We start from the raw sequence: 26,549 nt of genomic DNA, 5'->3' as shown, positions 1-26,549 counted from the left end.
AAGGTCATAAAATGGGGCAAAGTTCACTTAACAACAGAAATTTGGAGCTAGTTGTAAGTTGAAAACTACTTGTACTTCATTTCATTCAACTCAACTAACTTAAGATCAACATTAGTCAGTATTTGCCAATTTTCGTTAGCATGTTTCAAATGGAACCTATATGTAGTTTATACCAAACTTGCTCAGGTTATTCTGGAAAAGGTAAACCAAGTAGTCCTCATTTAGTGACCATTTGCAGTTATGACAATGATGAAAAAGTAATCTTACAGTCAATCCTTGCATTTACAAACATCACGGTTCAGAAAAGCAAAGGAAAATTGAAATAAAATATTAAGCCCAGTTGCAGTTTCACTTAGGGATCACTTTGCTTAACAGTCAATATGTTGGTCACTAAATGAGGACAACAACTATCTTTAATCTAGAGCACGGGTGTCAAACTTGCAGTGTCACATTGCCGTCACGTGATATTTAGCAATGTTTTCCCCATTTGCGGAGCTGAGGTGGACATGGCCTGCGTGTGACACCCCTGATCTAGAGAGTACTGTTCTTTGTTAGCTATCTAACAATTGCCTTTACATCTGTCACCTTTACATCTTCCTTAGGCGTAACTATTAAGGAGCACAGCTGTGTTTCTCTTAATTCCATGTAATGCAGTTAAAAGGAAGCGCTAATAATGGCAGATCTGGAAGCTTATTTAAAATATGCTTCTTTGGGAGTTGTGTGTTCCAAGGTCCCTGGTTTGCTCTCACTACTTTCTGATTCTGTGTCAGAGAGGGGGGTGTTTGTGTCAGAAGAGGCATCACAGCACATTTAGGCTGCAGCTTCTTACAGTGTCAAACATTAAGCACATTCAGCACCTGCTGTGCAGATCAAAGAGGCAAAAATGTCCTTAGTGTTAAAGCCTCTTTGGTCTTTTAAGGAAGCATGACCAATGAATGCAGAGAGGTTTTTTCCCCCCTTCCCTGAATAATGATGCATGCCTTCATCACCTTCAACACCTCCTTTTGCCTGAGCAAGGAGGTCCTTATCACTTGGCAACCACATGTGAACCATTTCAAGAAACATCTAGAGTTATTTCCCTCCCTCCCTTCATTTCAGTTTGCCCACTTTATAGTTTCCTAATCCCGGTAATATTCAATACTTTTATATCAGTGCTGTGACAGCTACTGGATGCAGTTACTGAATGCAAAGCAAAAACAGCTGCAGACTATTTCCAATGATAATGTCTGCTAACAAGCCACTCTGGGCTTTAGCTGACATTTCAGCCACCTAGAGTTAAAGGCAGCTGTTTGTTCACAATTAATTTTCAATGCGTGTTTAATAGTTTCCCACAAGAAAAAATGATGCTGCAGCTTTTTCCCCCTCTCTCCAAAAGAAATCAATAGGGGGGGTATTGAGAAACCATGCTTTAGTAGAAACCTAACAATAATTACAGTTGGTGTTATAAATTGTTTGTAGTGTAAGCCTGGCACATATGCACAGTAATAAGTAATAACTCAAATATGTTTTTTAGTATGAATGGTCCAAGTGTCCTACAACAGTCATTAAAAAATGCTGGAAAAGTATAATTGAACATTTTGATGTATGTTTGCCCTATATGGAAATAAGAAATCACATTAAAAAGAGTAACAAGAATAAACAACTCCTGTTACTTAGTGTCCTGTTTCAGACTGAGCACACACATACTTGCAAGGAGCTTTTATAGCTGCTAATAAGAATAGAATAGAAGAATACAAATAGAAAGAAGAAGAGTAGAAGGCAGCAGAAAGTCACCTATACAGGTTAAGGGGTCAGCAGGTTGGTGGGATATGCTTTGCTGTGACTGTGGCAGCAGAGGGAGCTGGGGGGAAGTGCTGGAAAGGTGGGCAGACAAGCAGGTGGGATATGCCATGCTGGAATATAGGCAGCAGAAGCTAAGGGAGGAATAGAACATCCTGGGAAGACAGGCAGAGGGGTGAGATAGACTGCACTAGAAGCTGTAGAGGTGAGAGAGGTGTTGGTGTGTACCAGTCTTGCTCCTTGCTTCTGGACGTCATAATTCCTTTCTTATCTGGAAAAGTAACTGGATACCTGGCATGAGATCAGATAGTCTTCAAAATAACTAATGGAAAAGGACAGATTCTAGTCTTAAACAATTTCCCAAATATGGATATGCATTTAAGGCAGGGGTGTCAAACTGGTGGCCCGTGGACCGGATGCGTCATGCTCAGGCCACGCCCACCCCAGCTCCGCAAAGGGGGAAATGTTGCAAAACGTCACATGACAGCAACATGACTCCACGAGTTTGACACCCATGATTTAAGGAGTTGACTAGAAAGACTTAATGCTAGGTTCTAAGTCACTTTGTTCTATATTTGAAAACTCTGATAAAGAATTTGACCTTGTTCTTAAAGACAATTTTATGAACAGTTAAATTTCTTCATAAACTTCAGTTGTGACAAATGAAAAGCTGCTAAGTAAAATAGAGACATAAATGAAAAATACTTCATTCCACTAGACAACCAGTTCTAGATTGTGGTACTATATAAACTGTATACACCAGTACAAACTGTTGATGTATTGATTGCCTTGCAGAGCTTGTTCAATTCTTTACTTTCATTTCTGGATATAAGCCAAATACTTCTCACTTTTCACCTCCCAACTTGCTAAGTGTCTGTTGTTATTTGTCTTCTGTAAAAAAATGACTATTTTCAGCAGTGTTGTATCAAAAAGAATTATGCAGTTTATAGTGTTAACACACTTTATGGTTTGCATTCATTAGCAACTTTTTATTGGATGGTATTTTTACATTATGTTTCATTGTCGGATTGCAACAGATTATTTATAGAAGTTAAGGAGGAAATTAATAAGGCATGTCTCTTGTTCCATCTTAAAGCTTTTTGTATGTAGTCCATAATTACCATTGTTATTCTTACAAAATTTCTGTGCCAGGTGCCTCTCCACCCCTCTCATCCTTTTTTTAAATTTGTATTTAATGATTACCCTCCTTGAACAGAGACTTGTATCAAATTACTGCATTACATGTTAGCATTTACATAATCAGGTGAATTATGATCCAGACAGCTGCTCTTTATCATCTAAGAGCCCTGACAATGCAGTGGTTTAAAGTGCTAACTCTGCCCACAGTCTGGAGTTTGATTCTGACTGGCTCAAGCTTGACTCAGCCTTGCATCCTTCCAAGGTCGGTAAAATGAGGATCCAAATTGTTGGGGACAATATGCTGACATTGTGAACTGCTCAGAGAATGCTGTAAAACACTATGGAGAAGTATGAAAGTGCTATTACTATTAGTAGTACCTTCTGAACATGGGCTACTCTGTTTTTTTATAGTCCTCAGCCCCCTAAGCCACAGGCTCCTGAGATTCCTTGGTCAGAAGAGGAAAATGCTGTTTTTCACCTAACAGATGATGATTTTGACAAGTTTATCAAGGAACATTCTTCTGTATTAGTGATGTTCTATGCACCATGTGAGTATGTTTAAATTCATACCCAGATTCAAACCATCTGTAGAATGAAATGGGCATATTATATATAGCAACCTTTATTTGTACAGTACAGCTTGTATGTTGAAACATGGAACGACAGAGCAGACAAATTGTCTAGAACATCTTGGAAAGGTAATTGGTTTGTGGTGATTCAGATGTGACAAACAGATTTAAAATTAAGTTTAAATAATTGCTCAGAAAGAACATTTACTTGAAATCACTTGTTATATAAAAATTGTTGAGTCACTTAGGAACTTAATGCTATCTTCATGAAGGCAGTGAATCCCTTCTGCTAGCATACTCAAAATTTATCGAAAAGTTGTCTATTCTATGCTGTTTAGAAATCACCACAACTGTCCATAATTGACTCTAAAATGCAGCTTATTCTTGTATTAGGTACTGATCTGAGTTTCACTCTATGTACATTGATCCTTTTTGACCATTACTGGAAGTATTCTACATAAGAATGTGTCCTAGGCCATTTTCATTCTTTTTTGCTTCAGATGCTATTGTTTTAGTAGTAGCATTTATATTGTACTACAACACATATGTTTTCAGAGTCTCTTTTGTTTTCTGAATATCTGACCTGGTTTCTTAGTTCACACCATAATCTTTACAAATACATAGAATGAGCACCTTTCAAAGCAGCTATTGGTCAAACTGAATTAGAAATATTTGGAAATAAAGTCCAAGGTCAAATGTTGTTATGTGCACAGTTCACTGAATGCAAGTCCCTAAAATTGAGAAATTACAGATATCAGTAGATGTAGAATTCTCAGAGAGAGATGGGGTTAGGTGAATTGCTTCTTCGTCCCACATCCCTTTTACAAATGATGTGTTTTTGAGGAATTCAAAACCTATTTCCCCCCTCACACACACACACACACACACTCAGTGAAGAATTACAAAGAAGGTTGTATTCTGAGGGTCTCATCTGGACTGTACCATGGTTTCATAAGATCTGAACAAAGAATCACTGCCAGTTTGAATCATTTTTTTCAAAGAAATCTAATCTCTTTCCATAGTCTCTTTTTCTCCATGATATTATCTTTTAGGGGGAATCTCTTTTGGAAAAAAAACAGAAGGATCAAATACTATGTTAGACATATCCTTTTTCATTAAAAATAGAAAAGGTAGAGAATGTATTAAAATAATCGTATCAGACAAAAAAATTTCCGGGACCTTAAGGCTGATTATTAATTTTCTGGAAATTTATTTTAGTTATTTCTTCTCCAGACCTTCCTTTCTTTTTCTTGAAATTACATGAATGTGGTCCAGAACTTGGAAACCACTTCTGGACTTTGTGCTTGAGGTAGAAAATAATGAAACTTCGATTTTGGGTTTTACCAATTAGATAGATTTGTTGTTATAAACCTATGCCTAGGTTTCTGTTATGATGGAGAATCTAGATTTTACTTTCAAGTAATGGTACTGGAAGCTGTTTAGAACAGGACTCCTGGTCCGTGGAACTGGGCTGCACAAGTGATCAAAATTTCACCTGAGCATGCATGGGATATAGGTAGTGCACAAAGTGACACCCCCTCTAACTGGTGGTCTGTGGAAAAATTGTTTTCCCTGAAACTGGTCCCTGATATCAAAAAAGCTAGGGCCTCTGGTTTGAAACATACAGGTAATCCTTGACTTATAACCACAATTGAGCCCCAAATTTCTGTTGTTAACCAAGGCAATTGTTGAGTTGCACCTCAAAAAAAACTTTTTTGCTACAGCTGTTAAGTGAATCACTGCAATTGTTAAGTGAATCATGCTTCCCTCATTGACTTTGCTTGTTGGAAGCCGGCTGGAAAGGTAACAAATGGCAATCACATGACCCTGGGATAGTGTGATTGTCATAAATACATGCCAGTTGCCCAGCACCCAGATTTTGATCACATGATAATGGGGATGCTGCAACAGTCATAAGTGTGAAAACTGGTCACACATCACTTTTTTAGTGACTTCAATAGTCACTAAATGGATGATTGTAAGCCAAGGATTATGTGTACATTTATAATTTGGAATGTCCTTAAATAATGGAATGCTCTTAAATGTATCCAGCAGAACCAGGAACTACCTTAACAGATATAAAAATGCCAATAAAGTATTTTTTGCCTGATTGAGTCTCTACAGTGAAATTCCCCCACAAACTTTCTCCCAAATACTGAAGCTTTTGAAATAGAAGTATAAATTCCCCGAGGCCCTATTTAAAAACTCAAGTTCATTTTGTTAAATAGAGTAAATATTGAACAGACTTTCCCAGAGCATTGCTGATGCAGATTTAGAGGCAGAATTAAATCATCCCTATTCACTGATGTTTTATTTTTTATTTCAATGTGCCTGAAAAGCCTATTGGGTGTAGCTGGATTCCACAACTGAAAGGTTTTTTTCTTCTTCTTGAACAATTCATGGGCTGCTGAATTGTTTTGTGTAATGATGCTTCCTTTTCCTCCCCCAGGAGTTAAATTGCAAAACCCTCAAGAGTTTATTGTGATGTAATACACAACCTGTAATGATATTCTGTGAATGAAATCTCTTGTATTCAGCCTAAACCAGAGACTGCTATTGATGCGGAATCAATTATGGGATTGTTTGGTAACTGGATCGATGTCAATTTATGGCACTGGATGACATGGCAGGCTGTTTAGAGTAGTACATTCCATCACTTGTCTTATGGATCCTGGCTCTACAGTATTTGGCTTGTAATGTGTAGCTTGAAAGTTACTAGAAGAAGCCTTAACAGAGAAACTTATAATATGAGGTAAAAGTACAGAGAATAAGGAAGATGACCTTGACAGAGATAGACTATTTCCATTACCATAGCAACGAGCATGGAAAAACATGGCTGAAGTACAAAACAAACCAATCTCAATAAAAGTAATCATAGCTTTCCTGTGGGGTTGACAGGAGACCATTATTAGACTACTTCCAAAGAAGCCTACACTGGATCTTTTGGAGATGGGCAATTATAGTTGAATAAGAGAGTGGTGGTTTAAGAACAGGTAGTCCTGGATGCAGCAAATCATCTTGAGCTACTGTATTTCAAATAGGCTCAACCTAATGAGGTTGAGACTGACTTGCTCAGTCTGATGAATGATCTTTGGGGACTGACATGGGGAGTTACTCTGATCATTGTGCTCAACCTCTCGGCTACTTTTGAAACAATTGATCATGATATCCTTCTGGGAATAGGAGACACTTTTTCTTTCCTAGTAGATTTCTGGCAATGTTACTTGGAAATAGTTGCTCCCTGAAACAGACACCAACCCATGTTGTCCTTTGGGGCTCTATTTTGTCTCCGATGTTTTCAATATTTTCTTGAAAGTCTTAAAAGAGCAGCAGATGATGTGGAGCTGGGTGTTGTCATTATGTTGATGGCATGCAAATCTGTTTCTCCATATCATCTTCAAGTAATGGTGTGTCCTACTGAATGTCTGCCTGCCCTTGGTAAGTTGAAAATGAACCCAGACAAGAATGAATTACTTATTGTAATGATTTGCAATTCCAGAAAGAGAATAGACCTCTGTATGGAGCCACACTGTCTCAGAAGGAGCAATTATTTGATGGAGGGGAGATGCTTCTAGACCACTTTCTCTAATAAATAAATAAATTCTGGGTCCCTTGCTGGAAAAAAATGATCTTAATTTTCTGGTATATGCACTGGTGACCTCCACTCTTGATAATTTCTGTACCAAGTTATTTGTCTAGTCCAAATGCTGCAGAATTTGGAAACTAAGATGGCCTCTGGAAGTTTTTAAAGAAGTCCCCAGTTTTATTTGTACTAAAAGCATTGTAGCTTCTTCCCACTGAAGTATAATGTACTTCTTAGTACATTTGAAAGCCCAATTTGGCTTAGGTCTAGGCTACCAAAGGAATAACTGGTTTCAACACAGTATAGTTCCGTCTCAATTTATTGATATTATCTAAGATTTGTGTAAAGGTGTCGGCTCCTCTTGCATTAAGTTTGAATTGTACTTTCCCTGTAACCACCCTGGCTCTTTTTCTCCACTGTGTTTAGGGATCCAGTCTTTTATCTTCCTTTCTACAATGCTACCTAAAATATGTCCATTTGAATACACATTTATCTGTTTTTAGTTGTTCTTAATGTCTCTGATTTAATTTTGATATATTTTGTCATAAGCTACTGAGATAGCTCAATAGAGCTCATCAATAGATGACATTATAATAAGTCTAATAAACAAGGCTAGGCAGCCTTCTTAATTGTAGTAAATAAAATCAAATTCTCATTATGGCCACAAACCAGGATAACAATTGCAGTTATGTTTATGGGAGTTGATCCTGTGCACTTAGAAAATACCAAATTGGACAAAACTGCCATACGGTATCTTTTTAGTTTTAGTTGATAAGATTCTAAATTGCCATCTATTATCAATCTGAAGAAATAATTGTGATTAAGAATAATTATTTGACGTTATGTGTAATTCATCCTTTAAAATTTTATCTCCATCTTACAGTTCATAGTGTGTCTAAAATTAGGTTTCATATAGCTTTATTTTTCCTTTTTGTTGTTGATTGCTGCTCTGGTAGAACAGAATTAGAAATGTTGTCTACTATCTGCAGGACCATATGTTTCCTAATCCCAGTTTAATCACTTCATTTCCTCTGTGCTACATTGATAATACTCCTTTTTTTAAAATAAAAAGGTATTTATTGTCTTACTGTTCACAAGATATTTCAAAATCCTTGGCATCAGCCTTATGATCATTCATATTAGAGATGATATTTAATATACAACACATTGTGTAGCTGATGACTAGGATTTCACACAGTATCACCTGGCCAAGGCTGCTTACTATTTTTTGGATGAATTCAATTCAGGTTGCCTGCTTCCAAGCCTGTCACTTCAATTTATGAGTTTGTATACATACACACGCACAAACACAAACACAAACACAAACACACATACACACACACACACACATATATATATATTACCATACTCCAAATATCTCATTTTAGGGATATGCAACATTATGCTGAGTACTTTAAAAAGTAAGAATTAGTGAGCCAAAAAGTTAAAGAAATGAAATAAGAAAAAGAAGCATAGGTAACACTAGTTTACAACATCACCATTATGTACCTCCCTCTACTTTCTGTCCTTAAAAATTATACTTGCTTCCTTTTTTAATTTTGCTGTTTCTTCTTTAAATTTGTCATCTTCTCTTTTTCAGGATCGCCTCTACATCTAAAAACCCAGTTTTCCTCTTTCTCTTGTCACACTCATTTTCTCTTCATTTATTTATTTTGCAATTGATCCTCATTCTTTCTCTTAGTTTCCCAAGCACACAATATAATTTATTTTATATCATTTGTTAACTCATGCTCTTTATCATCTTATCCTTTTATATATTCCAAGTCACAGGCTTTCATATGCCATGGTGCACCCATTATAGATATGGTTAATTAATATTTTTGATAATATAGATAAAATGTAGACTAGCTCACCGGCTTTAGTTATAACCCTGCCGTATGCAGCCATCACTAAGGACAGTACCAAGTCAGTTTTGGCACATTTTAGTCAGTACATCACAAATGCAATAAAAAAATTAATTCCAGGCATATCATTGCATCTTGCAAGCCAGCATACTGTTGCCCACACCCCACCAAGTATGTGTACTCACACACATTCGAGATCTGTCTAGAATAGATTAAGGTCCAACTAAAGATTATACAGTCTTTCTAAAAAGCACATTTATAACTCTTTTTCTGGTAAGGAAGATGAAAGTTAATGAATAGTAATGAATAGCATCTTTCTACTGGAATTCCTGTTAGATGACATTAAGTGACAGTAAATATATTACAAGATAATTAACAGAAGCTGAATATCATAAACCATTTTCTTTATGATTAAAAAAAAATATCCTGCAGATATGTTATATTGGCTAATGGAGTCACATTACAAATGTTACAAAATTATTCCATCAAAGTAATGCATTAAATCCAAGGATTTGATTTATTATTTCAACCTTGGTGCAAATTAAAGGTTATAAATGCATTAGTGCAAAAACAACAGCTAACAAACAAAGACCACAAGTGATGTCAACTAAAATATAAAATTAATGTCTTTTAAACTGATTTTTGTGTGTGTGAGATTTGCAGCACTGATTCATTTACTAATATGCCATAGAGTGGTTAACATTCTACAAATCATTTGTTTATGAAGGTGGATGATTAACATCCTACAAATCATTTGTTTATTTTTGGAGAGAAGATTGATATGAGGAAATCTTCCAACTACAGTGCTATTGAATATTAATAAATGGGGTGCAGTTCAGACACATTTGAATTTGAAATAGCTGCATCAGTAGTAAAAGAAGGGTAATACAAACAATTTTGCTACATGCTGCCATTCCTCAAACCCCCAGATCATGTGACTTCCTTATTTTACATTGTCCAACAGTAGAGCCCATGCTCCTGAATAAGGTGCGCTTTTGCATTGACAATATGAATGAAAATGGAACCAAGGTAGGTTCCACAGAAGGACTGTTTCTGGAGATATTTCTGCCTCATTATCATGGATTTCCCAATTCTCCCAAGTCCCACTCCATACAGCAGAGCCCCTAGTTCTCCAGATATATTTTTAGGGATGCTCTTGAGAAACTTGGATGGAGCATTCAGTCTTGGCTGGTCCACTTCTGTGGAGTTTTCTTTATAGCCAAAATAAATACAGTTGAATAATTTAATGCACATAATTGACAGCATATGTGCATCTGAGTGGATACATGTGGACCTTCTATCACATATAAGTGATAACAACAACCAATCAATCCGTCTTGGCATGGAAGTATAACACTCAAGCAATGTATTTGTGGACTTTCTAAGAGAGTAGCTTCTCAGTCCAGCACTTATGAAAGAGCTAGAAATTGTTACGGTAGGGATGTTGGTTGTGTTAATAAGCAACACTCAAAAGCACAAGACAAAGTGTCTTTAGAAATGTGGGAAAGACAGGAAGAAGAAGCAACAGGTTAAATTACTATAGGTTTCATAGTGAATTGCCCTCTCATGTAGTCAGTGATGGACAACCGGTGGTTTCATATGCCTGCTATCTTACAATAAGAATTCTTATCAGGCTGTGTCATATTAAGAATCTGAGAGACTTCTGCTGAGTTTCAACCTAATAGCCGATTTAAGCCATGTAAAGAGGGGGTGGGAGATTTATTGCTGAGTCTTGGTCCAGGGAGCCTGACATCACCTGAGAGCCTGTACATTATAAAGCATTTCTTATAGATAGTAAATTATTAAAAGTGAACTGGATGATGCAGTTGAAGATAGAAAATGATGCATTAGGCTGGTGGGAGTTTGATACAGTAAGCTGAAAATTGGTGAAAAATGAGACAGACCTCTTTAGTGAAGCAGTGCCTGGAAAGGATTTTTTTTTCCTTTAACCATCCTGTGGGAGAAACCATCATATATTGCATGACTTCCTAAATATGGAATCTTGCATTGCTGATAAAAAGTGATTTGAAGCAGAAGAGAGAAATTAAAGAAGACAAACTATTTTCCTTTTCCTGCTGATTTGGGGCAATGGGAGGAAGTGTACCTGTATATCTTCCCTGAAGCTCATTCTATTTCTCCCCAAAACATTTCAGAGATAGGAGAACTTGGAATCTTGCTTCAGAAATGACAACCTGTTTAACTGAGTATGTGTGTGTAGACATTTGGGAGGGGCGGGGGGGGGGGGGTTTCCAATTGTGGCAGTACATGATTGTAAACTCTACATATGCAAAACATAGAAATGATAAATGATTGCAAATTCTTCAGCTGTTCTTCATTCTGAAGGCATTGGATAAGGGGAGAGAAGCACTGCAATTCACCAAGAACACAATTGGGGTAGCAATGGCTCATAACATTAGTCACACGCTTTTCACTTTCCTTTCCCCCCTATTTTCAATTAATTAATCTGACAAAAAGCTAATAATAATAATAAATTCCAAAGCTTGCAACTATTTTTTTTAAGTGGCTAGCTTACTAAAAATAGCCCTTCTGTCTATTTCTTATTTATCGTTATTATCCTAAGCTGCAGGGGCTAAGGGAATTGTACTTCTGGATCCCTTGCTTTATATTACTGAGCGGTCAATAGGGCTGATTGAAGTGAAACAGATTGATGAGGATGGTGAGATTACATGATAAGCGTGCCCTGCTCTGGCAGATAGCTATCTCCTGATAGTTAATTCTCTTCTGACATATAGTAAAAGAGCAGAGCTATCCAAGTGCTGCTCTCTCGTAGCTCTCTAAAGTCACTGCTTATCGGCCAGTAAAATTTGTTGTACTGTGACTAACAGCTATGTTATGAGTCCTCTGTGTGCTGGAAATCAAAGCTGGTTTATGGTTCATATAATCAATAATAGGAACTGCTCAAATAGGTCTCAAGCTGCTCTATTTTGTAAGAAAAAAAAAAACCTATTAAAAAGGAAGATACTTCGTGCTCTTCCAGCAACCCTAATTCTACCCAACTTATTCTGCATAAAACTGCAGTAATCCAAACCTTGTTTGGTGAAAATGAAGCATGAAACCTTAAAACCAGAACATTTGCTCACTCTTTTCTTTTATGTATATGACATAAACTTCTTTCTAAAAAAAGTGCTTGGGAGTACTTTTCCATGCTATCCAGGAAAGCTCCTGTGATTTAAATTGTTTTTGTGGGTCTTGAAATAGCACTAACTTGTTCAAATATAACATTGCACACACCCAATCTTATATAATACCGTAAAACCTGGGTATGTTAGTCTTTAATAGGGAATACCTAAAATATGTCAGATGGTATCTGACAGAGGAAAAAAAAAAGATGGAAATTTATGCCAGGAGAATAAACTGTAGGTGAAAATGTGCAGCTATTAACACTTGTCAACTAGCTCCCCCCCCCCCCCAATGTATTTATGCAAATCATTTATTTTTTTTGCTTAGATCTGGTTAGATAAAAATGTACTCCATTTTTCAAGCAACCCAGTGGGACACTTCAGTCCTTGTAAGTTTCCTAAATATGTTTGGGTAACATTAAGGGGTATATTCTATTTACAATAGCAGCATGGCACCTTTTTATCCCCCCCAACAATGCTAGTACAGTACGATACCAACATGAAGGGACAAGCCAAGTCAAAGAGGTTTTGGGAACTATGAAAGAAGTAAATTTGATTGAATATAATTATTTCATTTTAGTTCATTGGTTTTGGGCAATATCATTTGTTATAGATCCCTATTTTCAGCCTCCATACAGTATATCCTTTTAAATAAGCCTTGCTGGAATTTCAAAAGAGTAGCTTGTAAATCTATATTAAAACAAAATCATCCAGAAACACATTTTGATGGCATAAGATTTAATGGATTTCAGTTCACTAAATCAAATGCATGGAGTGCATACCAATGGATGGATTCTAGATTACAAAAGTTTCCATCATAAATTGGATGGAACTACAACTTTTCCTTGCTAAGATTGTTAATGTAATTCTTGAACTGGAACTAGACGATAACTGGAACAGTAAGTGGAACTGAAGTTTTGACTTCTTTAGAGATAGATCATGGAGTTTTAGCATATCAAAGCGAAATTGCATGTATTTTGGTTTGGTAAGTGATAGGGATAGATAGCCTAATAAGCTTTCAGCCATGGGGCATAGTCTTATTTGAAATATATGATATCAACCCAGGGGGAAATATGTTTCTATATTACATATATCAACAACTGCAGAACCATTCAAAAATAGAGAAATGACATGCAATATCTGGAAGGAGATAAAGCATTCAATGTCATTTTGCATCTTTAGATGAGCAGCATATAAATTTAATAAATACATTTGATAAATAAACATGAAGGGAATTAGTGGAATTTTTCTCCTGATAGTAACAAAGGTACTGAGAGAAACAATCAAATTTCTGAGAACAAATTAATGCTTCCCATTATTAGCATACCATTCATCCAAAGAATGGCTAAGCATCATCCTTACGCATTCTGGTGTCAAGAAAATAGGAATATGTTCCAATATCAACAAGGCAGTTTTGATTATTCAGAAAACTGAAAGAAAACAGTTTTGTTCCAAATATGATACCAAACATGGAATGAAACCAGGTCACTTACAGGACCATCTTTCTGCTTGTTGGATCTGTTTGTTCCAAGCCTTTATATTAGGTCTTAAAACAAGTGACTTTATAGCTGAGCTTGGGAACCAATTTGTGTTGGTTGAGCCCATATTCTGGTTATATTGAAGGTATTAATTGATTTTACTTAGCTCCTATATTTGTCATTTATTGTGGTTTTTTTTTGGGGGGGGGGTGTTTTTATCTTGTTTTTATTTTTCCATTAGCTGCTCGGAGTCAAATGTTGGAGATAAGTAGCTATATAAATTGAATAAATAAATAATTTTTTCAAGAGGCATTAAGCTGAGTATTTCAAATGTTCCAAATGACAGTTGAGTTGTTGTCTAGGGACTCGTAAGTTGATTGCTTTTTTCATCATTTTTAAAGTTAACAGCAGCAAAATAATCAGCTTCCAGCAACTGGCATATTAAAGTAGACTATGATGTGGGCCAGGACTATTGAGAGAAAAGAAGTACAATAGCCAGCCAGAAGACTATTCACTATTCCTACCATGCCTAGAGCACTAAGCATCATCCTGTGAACTTCTTACACACTGCACATGGCTAGGCTGAAAACTCTGAACAATCCCTAGATGGTAGCAAAGAGTTCATGCTTTTCAAAAGTCCATGCCATCATTTACTAATTGTCAGGATATTTGTAGCATTAAGTCTGCCAATTGTTCTGGGAAATTAATACATTTATTTTTAAAAAAAAAAATTGGCGTGGGGCAGTTCAAATTCATGTGACTATATAATTATCCCCATGACGTGTATATTTAAAGCAATTGAAGAGAATCCTGTCTGGTTGTTTTCCTATTGAGAAGTATTTTAATCTAAACAGATTTTCCAGTTGATGAGAGTGGGGCGACAATCCTGTATATATTTTTATATTTTAAATAATAAACATTCTTAACCAGTTACTTGCCATTTGGATGATAGTTATCTCAACATAGATTGCCCCCCTATCTAGTCTTGTGGACCTGAGTTGAAAAATAAGGTAGCAGTAGCTGGTCCTAATTTTCTATGATGTCCCATGGCTGCGAAATTCAAGTTACTTTGAGTTTTGTTCCAGTGGAATGTTTCAAACTTGAAACAAAACATGCATTAGGGATAAACAATGCTGTGGGCACCAGCATGTCCTCAAAAAAAACCCAGTGGTTTCTCCTGACTGTTTAAATATTCTTTTAATGAAAGCAAATTAAGCAGGCCTGCTGCAAAACACCAGGCTTTAGTATCATGCTTGCATGGAAGAATGCCTTTGGGTCTATAAAGGTCTTATTGAGATGGTAGAGAATATCCTGGGGAGCTAGTTAATGGATCCTCTATGACTGATGATGGCTTTCATGATAGCCATTTTGTGAAAAGGCAGATGTCCAATAGCATCATTTTGTGAGTGTGCCTATTACATGCTCTCAAAATTCCAAATATGCACCTGTCCCAAAGTTGGCCTGTCTGAGCTAGGATGGTGGGAAGGCCTGGGGGGGAAAATGGAAAAATTGGGGGAAAGACAATGTGGTGTTTGTTTTTTTTCCAAAGCCATTTGGGAAAAAAAACAGAAAAAAAGTTTTCCTCCCAATTTTTCTGGGTTTTTTTTTCCTTCCCATAACAAAATATGTTTTAGAATGTGTAATCTTTCTTTTTTATCATCCTTTGAATAACTGTTGACTTGAAATGTTCCTTCAAATTTTCTTATCAAGTTTTTCGGAAATGGTTTGCCCTGCCTTCTCCTAGGACTGACTTGCTTTGCTTTGTGCCCAAGGTAGATTAGAATGGGGTATGAGGTATGGACATTTTGCTTGTTAAAGAAATGATGATGAGAATGTAAGTTGACTATCCTTTAAAGTAAACCCTCTTTGAACTGAAGTTTCTTACCTCAGTTGAGGAGGAAAAATAAAGGCAAGAAATTGAAGAGATTGGTTTGCTCAATTAATTATTGTAAGTAATTTTTTGGATGGCTACAAGGCTACAATCTTGGTGACCAGAGATAGATTATTCTTAGTGAATGGACAGGCAATAATGGTTGTTGCAGTTTTAATGTGTTCAGATATAGGTTTTTAAAAAAACATTTATAGTAGATGAGCTGGAAGCCTCATCCTACATATCCCAGTGATATGTGACGTGACCTAAGCTTCTGCCTTGCCTTCCAATATTGACAAAAGCAGTAAACTAAAAGAAAGATCAAGCAAGAAAAAAAAAATCAAATAATCCGTTCAGATACTGGAAAGCAATTTAAATGAAACATAATGGATTTAATTTAATAATTTAATGAAACAAACATGAAGCATGAAATGTGTTTGGATAAATAATGTATAATAAATAATAATGCATAGCATTGTCCTTTCTCATGGATCAGGTAAATGATACAGGTAATTCTTGACCACAAGCAAGCCTGAAGTTTCAGTTGTAAGATATTGTGGCTGTAAGTCAAGTCAATATATGACTGAACTCAATTTTACAGCCATTTATACAACAGTTTAAATCACCAAGGTCATTAAGTGAATCATGTGGAGTGTTCTTTTGCCAGAAAACAGCAATGAAAGAGACCTCTGGAGCTGCTAAATAGAATACTCAAAAGTGGAAAAAAAACTACAGCTCAATTAAACACTGAATCACAGAACAAAGGTGTTATTTTGCAACAGAAACAGATGTAAGGTAAAATGTAAAGGTTTCCCCAGGGGTGGGATCCAACCTGTGTAACTACTAGGAATCCAAGCAGTGTGACCTTTTGTAATTGACAGATGAAAATTTTGTCAATGCACAGGTTTTCTAAGTGCCATCCAAGATTTTTTTATATGACTCCCAGTATACTGATAACCACTGGATCACCATTGCCAATCTAGATTATAATTTTTCAGTTTTGATTTTGAAATCCTGATACTTTTTGATCTTTTCCAATTCTTTGTTCTACTATCATATTTCCACATTAATAATCCACACTTTCTTCTTTTCAACCACAGTTAAATCTGTGTTATGAGCCAAGACTTTATCAATTTTTATTCAGAAATTCCACAATATTTTAAGCTGCTTATTTTCACCACTTTTTCTACTGTAAGCTCCCATCAATTTTCATTATTGGCAGATGATAATTTTTATGGTTATTCTACTGAATCATTTTGGCAATTGTCTTATATAGTTGCTTATAATCAGTCACTTTCACACGCTGAGTATATAATTTACTGCTTCTTTGCACAGTTTGCTCTTTGAACCATTTGAACTTGATTGCATTAGTTTGAGAAATTTGCTCTTGAGCAGTCAAAATCAAACCTTCCATTTCATTTTTTTAATGTTCTAGTTGTAAGCCATTGCCATTGCCAAGTTTTATCTTTATCCACTTTCCTCTTGATCTTTTGTAAAAATTGATCGTGTAATGCTTTTCCTTGCAGCACTCTTATAGTGCTTTTGTTACAATTATTTTTATATTCATGTTTTGTTTCCTGCACATTCAATAAGTTCCAACTTCAGTGCTTGTTCTTTAATGTCTTTTACATAATCAGCCAATGCATTCTTTCCTTCTTCAACCATCCGTCTTGAAGTAAATTTCTGTTTCCATTTCTATGGGGCAGATATACCATAATCTATCAATATCACTACAGAGATATAATGTATAATGAATAGATATCAGTTTTCTTGTGTTTTGGTTCAAACTGCCCAGTTCAGCTATGTCCAATTAATAATTCCAGCAGTTTATTGTGTCACAGGGATGGCCCAGACTTTTATGATGTTTCCATTGTTGAATTTTGTCTTTAGTAATGATGCCTCTTCCAATTAGTTTTTTGTCCAACCTTTTCAGTAGTTGGAGGCACAATCTTCAAATTTAGCAATATTAACTTGAAAAATAAATACTGTGTCCTAAGAAACTTACATGAGAATTGCTGTTGGGGTGGGGAAATCTTTACATATTTATGATTATCAAGTAAAGAGATGGCTGTAATAAAAAAATCTGAACAACTGAATTACTAGTAAAATTTGATGGGTTACCTAATCAGATGGATGTTGGTAATAAAAATGGTTTATTATCCTTCTTAATCCATAACTTATAAGAGTCATGTAATCAAACACATTTGGATAGAGACTCCAAGGTCTAGATTATTATGAGGTTGCGAAAAGACATCATCACTGCTATTGGTTTTATTAATTATAGGCTTATGAAGATTTAATTCTGAGCAGTGCTCATGTCATAACATATTCTATATTTCTATATCTGTCCCTACACCGTAACTGATTATGTGATTTAAAGTTTTGTGTGAAATATTAAGGATACTTAATGTTTCTTTTGGGCATTCTGCCACATTTCCTATGCTAAAAGTTTTGAAGAGACTTTATGCAAATTCAGAATTTTCATCTCACTGTTGGGGGTCTCCAATGTACATACTTCTAAGCTACATTTAGAAAAATTGAGCTGTGGTTTGATTTGATCCTGTCAGACTTGTCTGAGAATTAAACATTTTTGGATCAGTATATTTTTGGTACTCATTAATAATGTTGACAGAGATATGGAATTACCAAAAATGCCAAGTCCCAAGGCTTGATCTTTGTTATTTCCACATATAAGATTCTCTGAAAGTACAGCTGGGGAACTCCTTTCAGGAAGACATATTTTTCAACTTTGATTTTGAAATCCTGATACTTTCTGATCTTCTCCAATTCTTCCAAACGTGGAATAATTGACTCTATAAAAGTTGTGCCACCAACAAGCTAGTTTGGAGAGAGGGAAAAGGAATAAAAGGAAGCATCAACTGAGAGGATAGGTCAGACTAAAAGAATGCAGCCCTTAGAAATGAGCAGCAGAGAAGAAGGGAGGAAGGAAGGAAGGAGTGTAGAAGGAAAAAAGAGCTAAAAGCACTGTGGTATCAGAAGGCCAGTGTAGAAAGCAGCGTAAGCAATGTAATTTGAGGCCAAGGAACTCTCACCACAGTGAGCTGGGTCAGAGTCCTGAGGGGACAGCACAGAGGAATCTCTGATTTATATTTCTGAGGAAGGGAGGAAAAAGAAGAAAAAAATGTCAGAGAGTTGCAGTAATTCTCCTGTAAGGAAGAAATATGCTCTACCAGTAAATGTTTCTGAATGACCTTGGGTCAGTATCTCTCTCTCTCTCAACACTAGGAAGGTAAGGGTAACCCACTTTTGAAATCTTGTCAAGAAAAATGCAGGGACTTTTCCAGATAGTTACCAGAAGTCAAAAACTGACTTGAAGACACACATACAAAAATCTTTTCTGAATCTAATCTTCCATTGATATGTATGTGTAAAAAAGGATGGAAAGAAGGATGCAGAACACCTTAAGTTCTTGGTAAGAACTCAATGCATATGAAGGCCAGCACCACCTAAAGGACTGGTAGCTATAATATCATATTGTTGTGAAGAGATAATAATAAAGACAACATCAAACAGAAGTGAATACATCATGAAAGTGATGAAGATTTCAAAGTCCAAGCTTAGTGGAGGAAACATCCTCAGTATAATTAACATCTGGGCAATTCCGTACGTTGCTGGAATAGTGGAGGTTGTAATGTATTTATGTAGTATATTTGCAAATCCAGGCAGTGTGGTCTTTTGCATTTGACAGGTGGAAATTTTGTCAATGTGATTTTTGGTATTGCATTTATTTATTTATTTAAATGTATTTATTTATTGTTTATTATTATTATTATTATTATTATTATTATTATTATTATTATTATTATTATTATTATTATTATTATTATTATTATTATTATTAGAATAAACTGCTAGTCACAAATATTTAAGAATGTTTTGTTTTGTTTCTGGGGGGAAATTAGGTAGATAGTGGGTTCCCTCCTGCCAGTGATAATAAGATTATACCTTGTCTTCTACACATTCCATAACATCTTTCTCCTATTCTTGCATGACAGTGACATTCAAGAAATATTGTAAAATTCATTCCTTAATTATCTGGATCAGTTGAAGAGGTGAATGCTCTCTTTTCTTTAGACATGGTCTGGAAAAAGTTTGGTAAAGTAACACAGTGTCTTTCCTTATTTACTTACAATATATATTAATGTAGCAATGTCTTTTATCTCATTTATCATAAAAGATTTTTCCCAATGTAGGCTATCATGCAAAAGCCTTATCCAATGTAGTGCTTTCCAAACATTCTGCATTTCAATCAATTGGAGCATTTGGCTCTTTCCATCTAAGATGGTTGGTGGGGTATCAGATCAGAGAAGATTTTCTTTGATGCTCTTAGACAACTTTTGTAGAATGGAAGAAAAGAAGGAAAGCATAATTAATCACAAATGTAATCTTGGTTCTGGAAATTGGAATTCGAGACTCATTTGTGGAACTAACTTACATACCATTGCAAATCTAGAAGAGACTTGCCTGTATTCTGGGCTTTCTAATGATTGATGTCACAATAAAACTATTTTATGTCATCAAAATAGCTATATGTTCATGCCTTTTAAAAATGAATTTTCTCTGTTGCCTAGTGCATAATACCAATTAATTTGAAATATGGCTGCAGTTACTTCCCTGTAAAAAAATATCCTGTATTGTTTAGTCCCTTATTATACATGATGTTGAGCTGGTTTTTTTCTCACTCAAACTTGTGCCAGAATTGCTTACGGTAGATTCCATAATATCATGCAGTATGCAAAATGATGTTCTCCGAACAGTGCACATTATCTCAAAATAATTTCAAAGTGGTTCTGAAAAAACTTTATAGAAAGAAAAATACATTATTTCTTAACTTGTGGATGGTTTCTTTATTCATATTCTTAGTATTTCTAATGGTTTTAAAATACCCTGTTTTCTTCCCAGCGTATTGCATAATTATGTCTAGGCACTTTATCTGAAATATAGAAGGTTAAATGCAACAGACGCATACTTCCTGTGATAGATGATCTTCTACAAGTATGAAAAAAAAAACCTTTCCCCCAGCTATTTATTATTACAGAGCAAAATTATATTTTAAACAGATCCACTCTGAATATAGTGAGCATAGCAGAAGACCAGAAAGTTAGGAAGTGTTTTTGATGTAAAACGAATACATCAGCAAAACCATCAGCTTATAAAACTTTCATAAATAAACTCAAATAGGAAAGGGTGATCTGTGAAATGAAAGATTTTATTTCAATTTGCAATCCTGAGACCAAGTTGAAAACATTAAAGTTAGGAAGAAAATGTTAGCTAGTTGGGAACAGTGCCTAAAAATAGCAGACTCATCTATTTCTACTTGTTCATATTGATAATGTGCTAAAAATTGGTGTTAAGAATGGATATCATAGAATAGAAACAAGACTATAATTTAAAAGTTGATCAGAGTGCTGTCAGATTAAATGACTCCTAGTAGCACTGGTCAAAAGAGATATAAAATTATTCCATTTTTCTGGACCAAGGAAAGCAGTAAAAATATTTTAAAAGTAATAATGAAAATCAATGCCTTATAATCCACAAATTTGGTAAATTGAGTAAGATGGTAAAACAATTACAAATTAATATTGAATATTTTGATTTACTTTCGTAATATTAGATTAGGATACTTTAAATGTCTTCTATAGCCCAATGAAATAGGGTCATAAGAATATATTGATGCTTACTACAGGTTATAAAATAAGTATGTCAATAATAATAACTTTATAAGGATGTAGATTTGTATCGCAACTGACTGATTTGTCACAGGTTTTGCTGCAAATCTCATAAATTGTACATTGTTGGTTTTGTATAGCTGTTCCTTTTCCCAATTTAACCATGTTCAGAAAATATGAACAATCTTGATTAAGCCTGCTGACTTCTTTCCTACCAATAATTTAGCTAAAATGATGTTTTTCCCCCTGGAATATTTTATTTTATTTATTTTTCAATTTTATAACTGCACAATTTGACAGCAACTCTGGGTGACAAACAACACTAAAAATAATATGAGAAGAATAAATCATACAACCTAATGTATGCATTCCAATAAATTTTGTGATCAGACTTGTTTTTCAGAATTTAGTTTTAGAAAATTTACAGAATGCTTGAATAGGCAAAGTATTTTTCTAAGTTCTGTGTTGCTCAGTAGAGGGACATGAACGAATGCTTGAATTTTGAGGGATCCTGTTTAATCAGATGCTCATGTATTTTGCTCAAACTAATCTAATCCATGACTCCTATATATAAATAATTGTTATTGTTTCAGATTTTAATATCAATGTTACTTGCAGACACCTTTAATGCTGAATTTATTTATTTATTTATTCAATTTCTATAGCCATCCATCTAAATCCAATTTAATCTCTAGAGGATTTTTTGATTCATTTTCCTTGATGCCTCATTTATACAATACTGACTTTTCTTTTTTCTCAATTTAAGCAGCAGTGAGCTGTGTTTTAACAGCAGCATATACCTTATCAGCATTTCCCTATCTAAATATGTCAGTCATAAATGAATTTCTAGAGCTGTCTATACTTACATTTCTTCCCCTTTCCCTTCTCCCAGATTGGCCATGATTTCCATGTTGCTTTTTCAAAAATATAATTTAGTTGAAGTATTTAAGCACAGTAAAAGTTAAAATATGCAAGCCAGAAATATATGCAATTTATATATAGTCTATATGCAAGCCAGAAATTATCCCAGAAGGATGTACTTTCTGTTCAGAAAGACTTCCAGAGCTTGGGGTATGAACTTAGTAATATGGGCTGTAGGCTTATCTTTTCAGAGGTTCTGCCAGTATACAAGAAACAAAAAGGGAAAGGGCAGCGTGTAGCAGAGTTTAATGTGTGGCTAAAGGAGTGGTGTAAAAGGGAAGGCTTTGGTTTTATTAGTCATGATGTCTGCAGCTGGTCCAATGAAAAACTGTACAAAAGAGATGGTTTGCATCCATCAAAGAAAGGGACGGAGTTACTTGGCATTAAATTCACAGATTTCCTGGATAAACATCTAAACTGAACAGCAGGGACAGAGAATTAATGGATTCAGAACATTTCTGTCCCCAGCAACCTAAAACTAATAAGGATATCAGTGCATGCAAAATAGATGTTTGTGCAGGAAAGATTATCAACCTTGATGCCAACCAAAACCAAGCATTTAATAGTGAGTGCCATACCATCAAATAGGTGGCAAGAAAGTAGGGGCAGGGAGGCACAACACAGGTTATGTAGACAGTAAACACAGTGTTAGACATAAAGATCTCAAGTGCCTATATACAAATGCACAGAGTCTGGGGAACAAAACAGATCATGCCAAACCAATCTTATTTCATTCTTCAACACAGTGACTAAATTAGTAGACCAGCAAAATACTGTGGGCATAATATATTTAGATTTCAGCAAGGCATTTGACAAAGTAGACCACAACCTACTTCTTAGTAAGCTAGAAAAAAGTGGAATAGATAGCACCACCACTAGATGAACTTGCAACTGGCTGGCAAACCATACTCAACAAGTAGTCCTTAATGGGTCTAAGTCTACATGGAGGGAAGTAAGCAGTGGGGTGCCACAAGGTTCCGTCTTAGGCCCAGTACTCTTCAATATCTTCATTAACGACTTAGATGAGGGAATAGAAGGGGAATAGAAGGGGAACTTACCAAATTTGCAGATGATACTAAGCTGGCAGGAATAGCTAACACCCAAGAAGATAGGCTCAAGATCCAGATGGATCTTGACAGACTAGAACAGTGGGCCATATCTAACAAAATGAAATTCAATGTAGAGAAAAGTAAAGTCCGACACTTAGGCAAGAAAAACCAAAAGTACACATATAGACTAGGTGAAACCAGGCTCAATAGCAGTAACTGTGAGAGGGATCTTGGAGTCTTAGTGGACAACCAGCTAAATATGAGCCAGCAGTGTGCAGCAGCAGCCAAAAAAGCTAATGCAATCCTAAATTGTATTAACAGAGGGATACAATCAAGATCAAGGGAAGTACTAATACCACTCTATAAAGCCTTAGTAAGATCACACCTAGAGTACTGCATCCAGTTTTGTTCACCACATTATAAAAAAGATGTTGAGACTCTAGAAAAAGTACAGAGAAGAGCAACCAGGATGATTAGGGGACTGGAAGATAAAACATACAACGAACGGTTGCAGGAACTGGGCTTGGCTAGTCTAGTAAAGAGAAGGACCAGGGGAGACATGATAGCAGTCTTCCAATATTTGAGGGGCTGCCACAGGGAGGAAGGGGTCAAGCTATTTTCTAAAGCGCCTGTAGGCCAGACAAGGAATAATTGAGGAATAATTGAAGAGATTTGTCAGAAATGGTGTAGGGTGTCCCGCTTGGGCGGGGGCTTGGACTAGATGACCTATAAGGTCCCTTCCAACTCTGATTATCTGTTAAATCTGTTATCACCTTTTCAGTCCTGTTCAGCAAAAAGTATATTAGGAGTTGCCAGAAATATCAAATAACTTATCCCTGATTAAATAGTCCAACTATATATTCCTTTTTTTTTTTTTGTTCTTCACAATCTTGATCTTTAAATCATTCTCATGGAATCAGGATTTAACCTTTCATCAGTCTTTGGCATTCAAGAGGAATCTTCAAAGCTTTCACCTGTCTACTTTGTAGATCCCATAAAGAGCTATCATCCAGGCTTTCTTGTTGCAACTGTTCCATTTCCAGGTCCTTTCTTTGGTTTATCTTTTTTATTCCCATTTTGGCGATCTCAATTTTGTTGTCTATGTCAGGGTAAAAGTTTTTTAAAAAATTTCTCCTCATCTTCTAAATTGTATTCATTTAAATCTGTACTGTTTCTGAAATTTTTGCTATAAATATCACAATCCAATTACCAAAAAATTCTTTAAGGTAAAATTGTAACCAGTTTAGCTATTTTTAACCCTTTTCTACCTGGTCCTTTAGTTCCCTCTAGTGTCCATTTACCAACTTCATTAAGACTAAATTCCTAATATGGGTTTAATTCCATTTCAGTCATTTCTCACAAGTATATTTTTAATGGTATTCTTGTTTTTCAGACCTTACAGCAAAAAACCCACCCAATATTCCAATATCTGTGCTTTCCCAATCTGCTTAAAGCTCTCCTAAATCACTCCTTATTCCTCCTTTTTTTTTTTTTTTTTTTTTGCTTTTTGCCAATTGTATATTATTTTAAAATGTTAAGTCTCTGTTTAAATTTCTTAAATCCAAAGAAGGTAAAACCCACCAGTGTCAAATTAAGCTGTCCATTCTTGAAGGCCTCTTAATATTCATAAAATGGTTAAATAAAGAATTTTCAAATGTGATAAGAAAATGAATCCAGGTGGCTGGGTGTCCTTATTAATGGCCCCACTGTTGCTGAAAGCAAAGATATCATCTGCTTCAGCTTCAGGTGCTCAACCCTCGGGAGATTGCTGTTTTATTGTCTCCTCATGAGGAGTTGCCATTCAGAGCACTCCTGTGTGATCTCTAATTCTCTCCTCCAGAGAGCTTCAAAGGACCAGTTTGCTTACCAGTCTTTCATTCTACACCATGGTCATCATCTCTGCTCATTTGCAGAGCCGTCTTCAGTCTACCATAACTCTCAGTGGAAGCCCCATTTCCATGTTCCCCTTTGTGCCTCTATTATCCCCATACCTTGCTGTTACAGATAGACTTCAACTTACGACCATAACAAATCCAAGAGTTTCTGTCAAAAATCACAATGGTCATAAGTCAAGGCACCCCATCTAACCAAACCCCAAATTCTGACTTTTTTTGTGGTAAATACCACAGTCATCAAGTGTCCAGTCTTCAAACTGTGTCAATACTCACTTCAATGCAAAAAGACATATCTCTGAAAAATGCATACCATTCACACACACACACACACACACAAATTACAGTCAAGCTGTAAGGCTTTCTGGTTATTCAAGCATATTGGGAAGCATTTGGGTTTAATGTGCTCTTGGAGAGTTTTCTTTGAAAACCAAGAGGAGGTTTAGCAGCAAGGAATCTGTTTAGAGGGTTTATAATGCAGCAGTTGGCAGGGATGTAAACAGCTCTGAGATTTCTCTTGTATAGTTAACTGTTAAATCCTCCTAGCATATTTGAGAGATCAAAAAAAAAATAGTCCAACTTTAATAGGAGTAAACTAGCAAAGAAAGGTGGATTGGTTTGCATTGGTGGTGGTCTGGGAATTAAATTAATATGCAGTAATAAAGGAATGAAAATTTCTAGGAAATATTCATGAAGTATCCAAATAGAGAAAAGCTTTGTTTCAAAGTCCCTCCCCCCCTTCACTATTGCAATGGGAAGAAAATAAAATAATCTAGTTCATATTCATTTGTTACATTTTATTACCAGGGCCAGTTTTGTCTATACCATCTCAGCTGAAAAAGAAAAGAAAAGCTCTTATATTTCAGGATCTAATCATTTATAGGCAGAACAGTGTGTGTGTGTGTGTGTGTGTGTGTTTCCATAGGCTGTAAACAGAATAATACATGTATTGATGTAAGTAGAATTATGGAAGTATGAATCTCAAAGAAAATAATATGGCCCTCATACTAACCCTATTTAATATCTATGAAGGATAAGTTTTGGCAGTAATTATGCTCCTCTTCCAATTGTTTGTTTCATATGGTTTCTGCATTATTTTATTATTGTTTCATATTGTATGGCATCCAGAATTGAAAACAGGCAGGCAATTTGCAAATGTAATAAATAAATGAATAAATAAATCTGGTGAGAACTTGAGGGTACAATCTGTTCTGCTTTGCTGTGTTCTTTTGTCTACTCTGACATACAAACACTAGAGCAATGGCTGGCTACATGTTCCCTAAAATTATGAAACAGATGCTTGTTTCATTCTGTTGTCTGATGATTCCTACTTATTATGGTCTGATAGTTCCAAGAAAAATGGTGACACACGTGAATGTATTATCATTTTCAAAAAGCCCCAAAATAATTACAAGTAAAAACAGATGAGGTAGGGTTTTTTTTATCCACAAGGTGTCTGGAAAGAGTAACGATTTGAAAAATAACTTCCTTGAAAGATTGGCTTCATGAAACAAGTTCTCTTAAATCTTGATAGAGGCTCAGATATAACTCCAGTTACAAGGGTTGAAAGAGA

General features: G+C 35.5%; 1 protein-coding gene across 2 annotated transcripts in view; it reads left to right on the top strand.

The window, feature by feature from the left end:
• The window catches only part of PDIA5 (protein disulfide isomerase family A member 5), a 251,595-nt gene that overhangs the window by 156,427 nt on the left and 68,619 nt on the right, over positions 1 to 26,549 (top strand). For both annotated transcript variants that reach the window (XM_087950217.1, XM_087950218.1), the window contains exon 11: positions 3,331 to 3,467. In XM_087950217.1, coding sequence (XP_087806343.1) covers positions 3,331 to 3,467 — 137 coding nt within the window. The remainder of the gene's footprint in view (positions 1 to 3,330; positions 3,468 to 26,549) is intronic.

This window comes from Notechis scutatus, chromosome 1, assembly GCF_049901735.1.
Source record: "Notechis scutatus isolate UNSWTSFEM ecotype Mainland chromosome 1, rNotScu1.2, whole genome shotgun sequence".
NCBI lineage: Eukaryota > Metazoa > Chordata > Lepidosauria > Squamata > Elapidae > Notechis > Notechis scutatus.
Note: the sequence above shows the minus strand (reverse complement) of the source record. Positions and strands in the feature narration are given on the sequence as shown.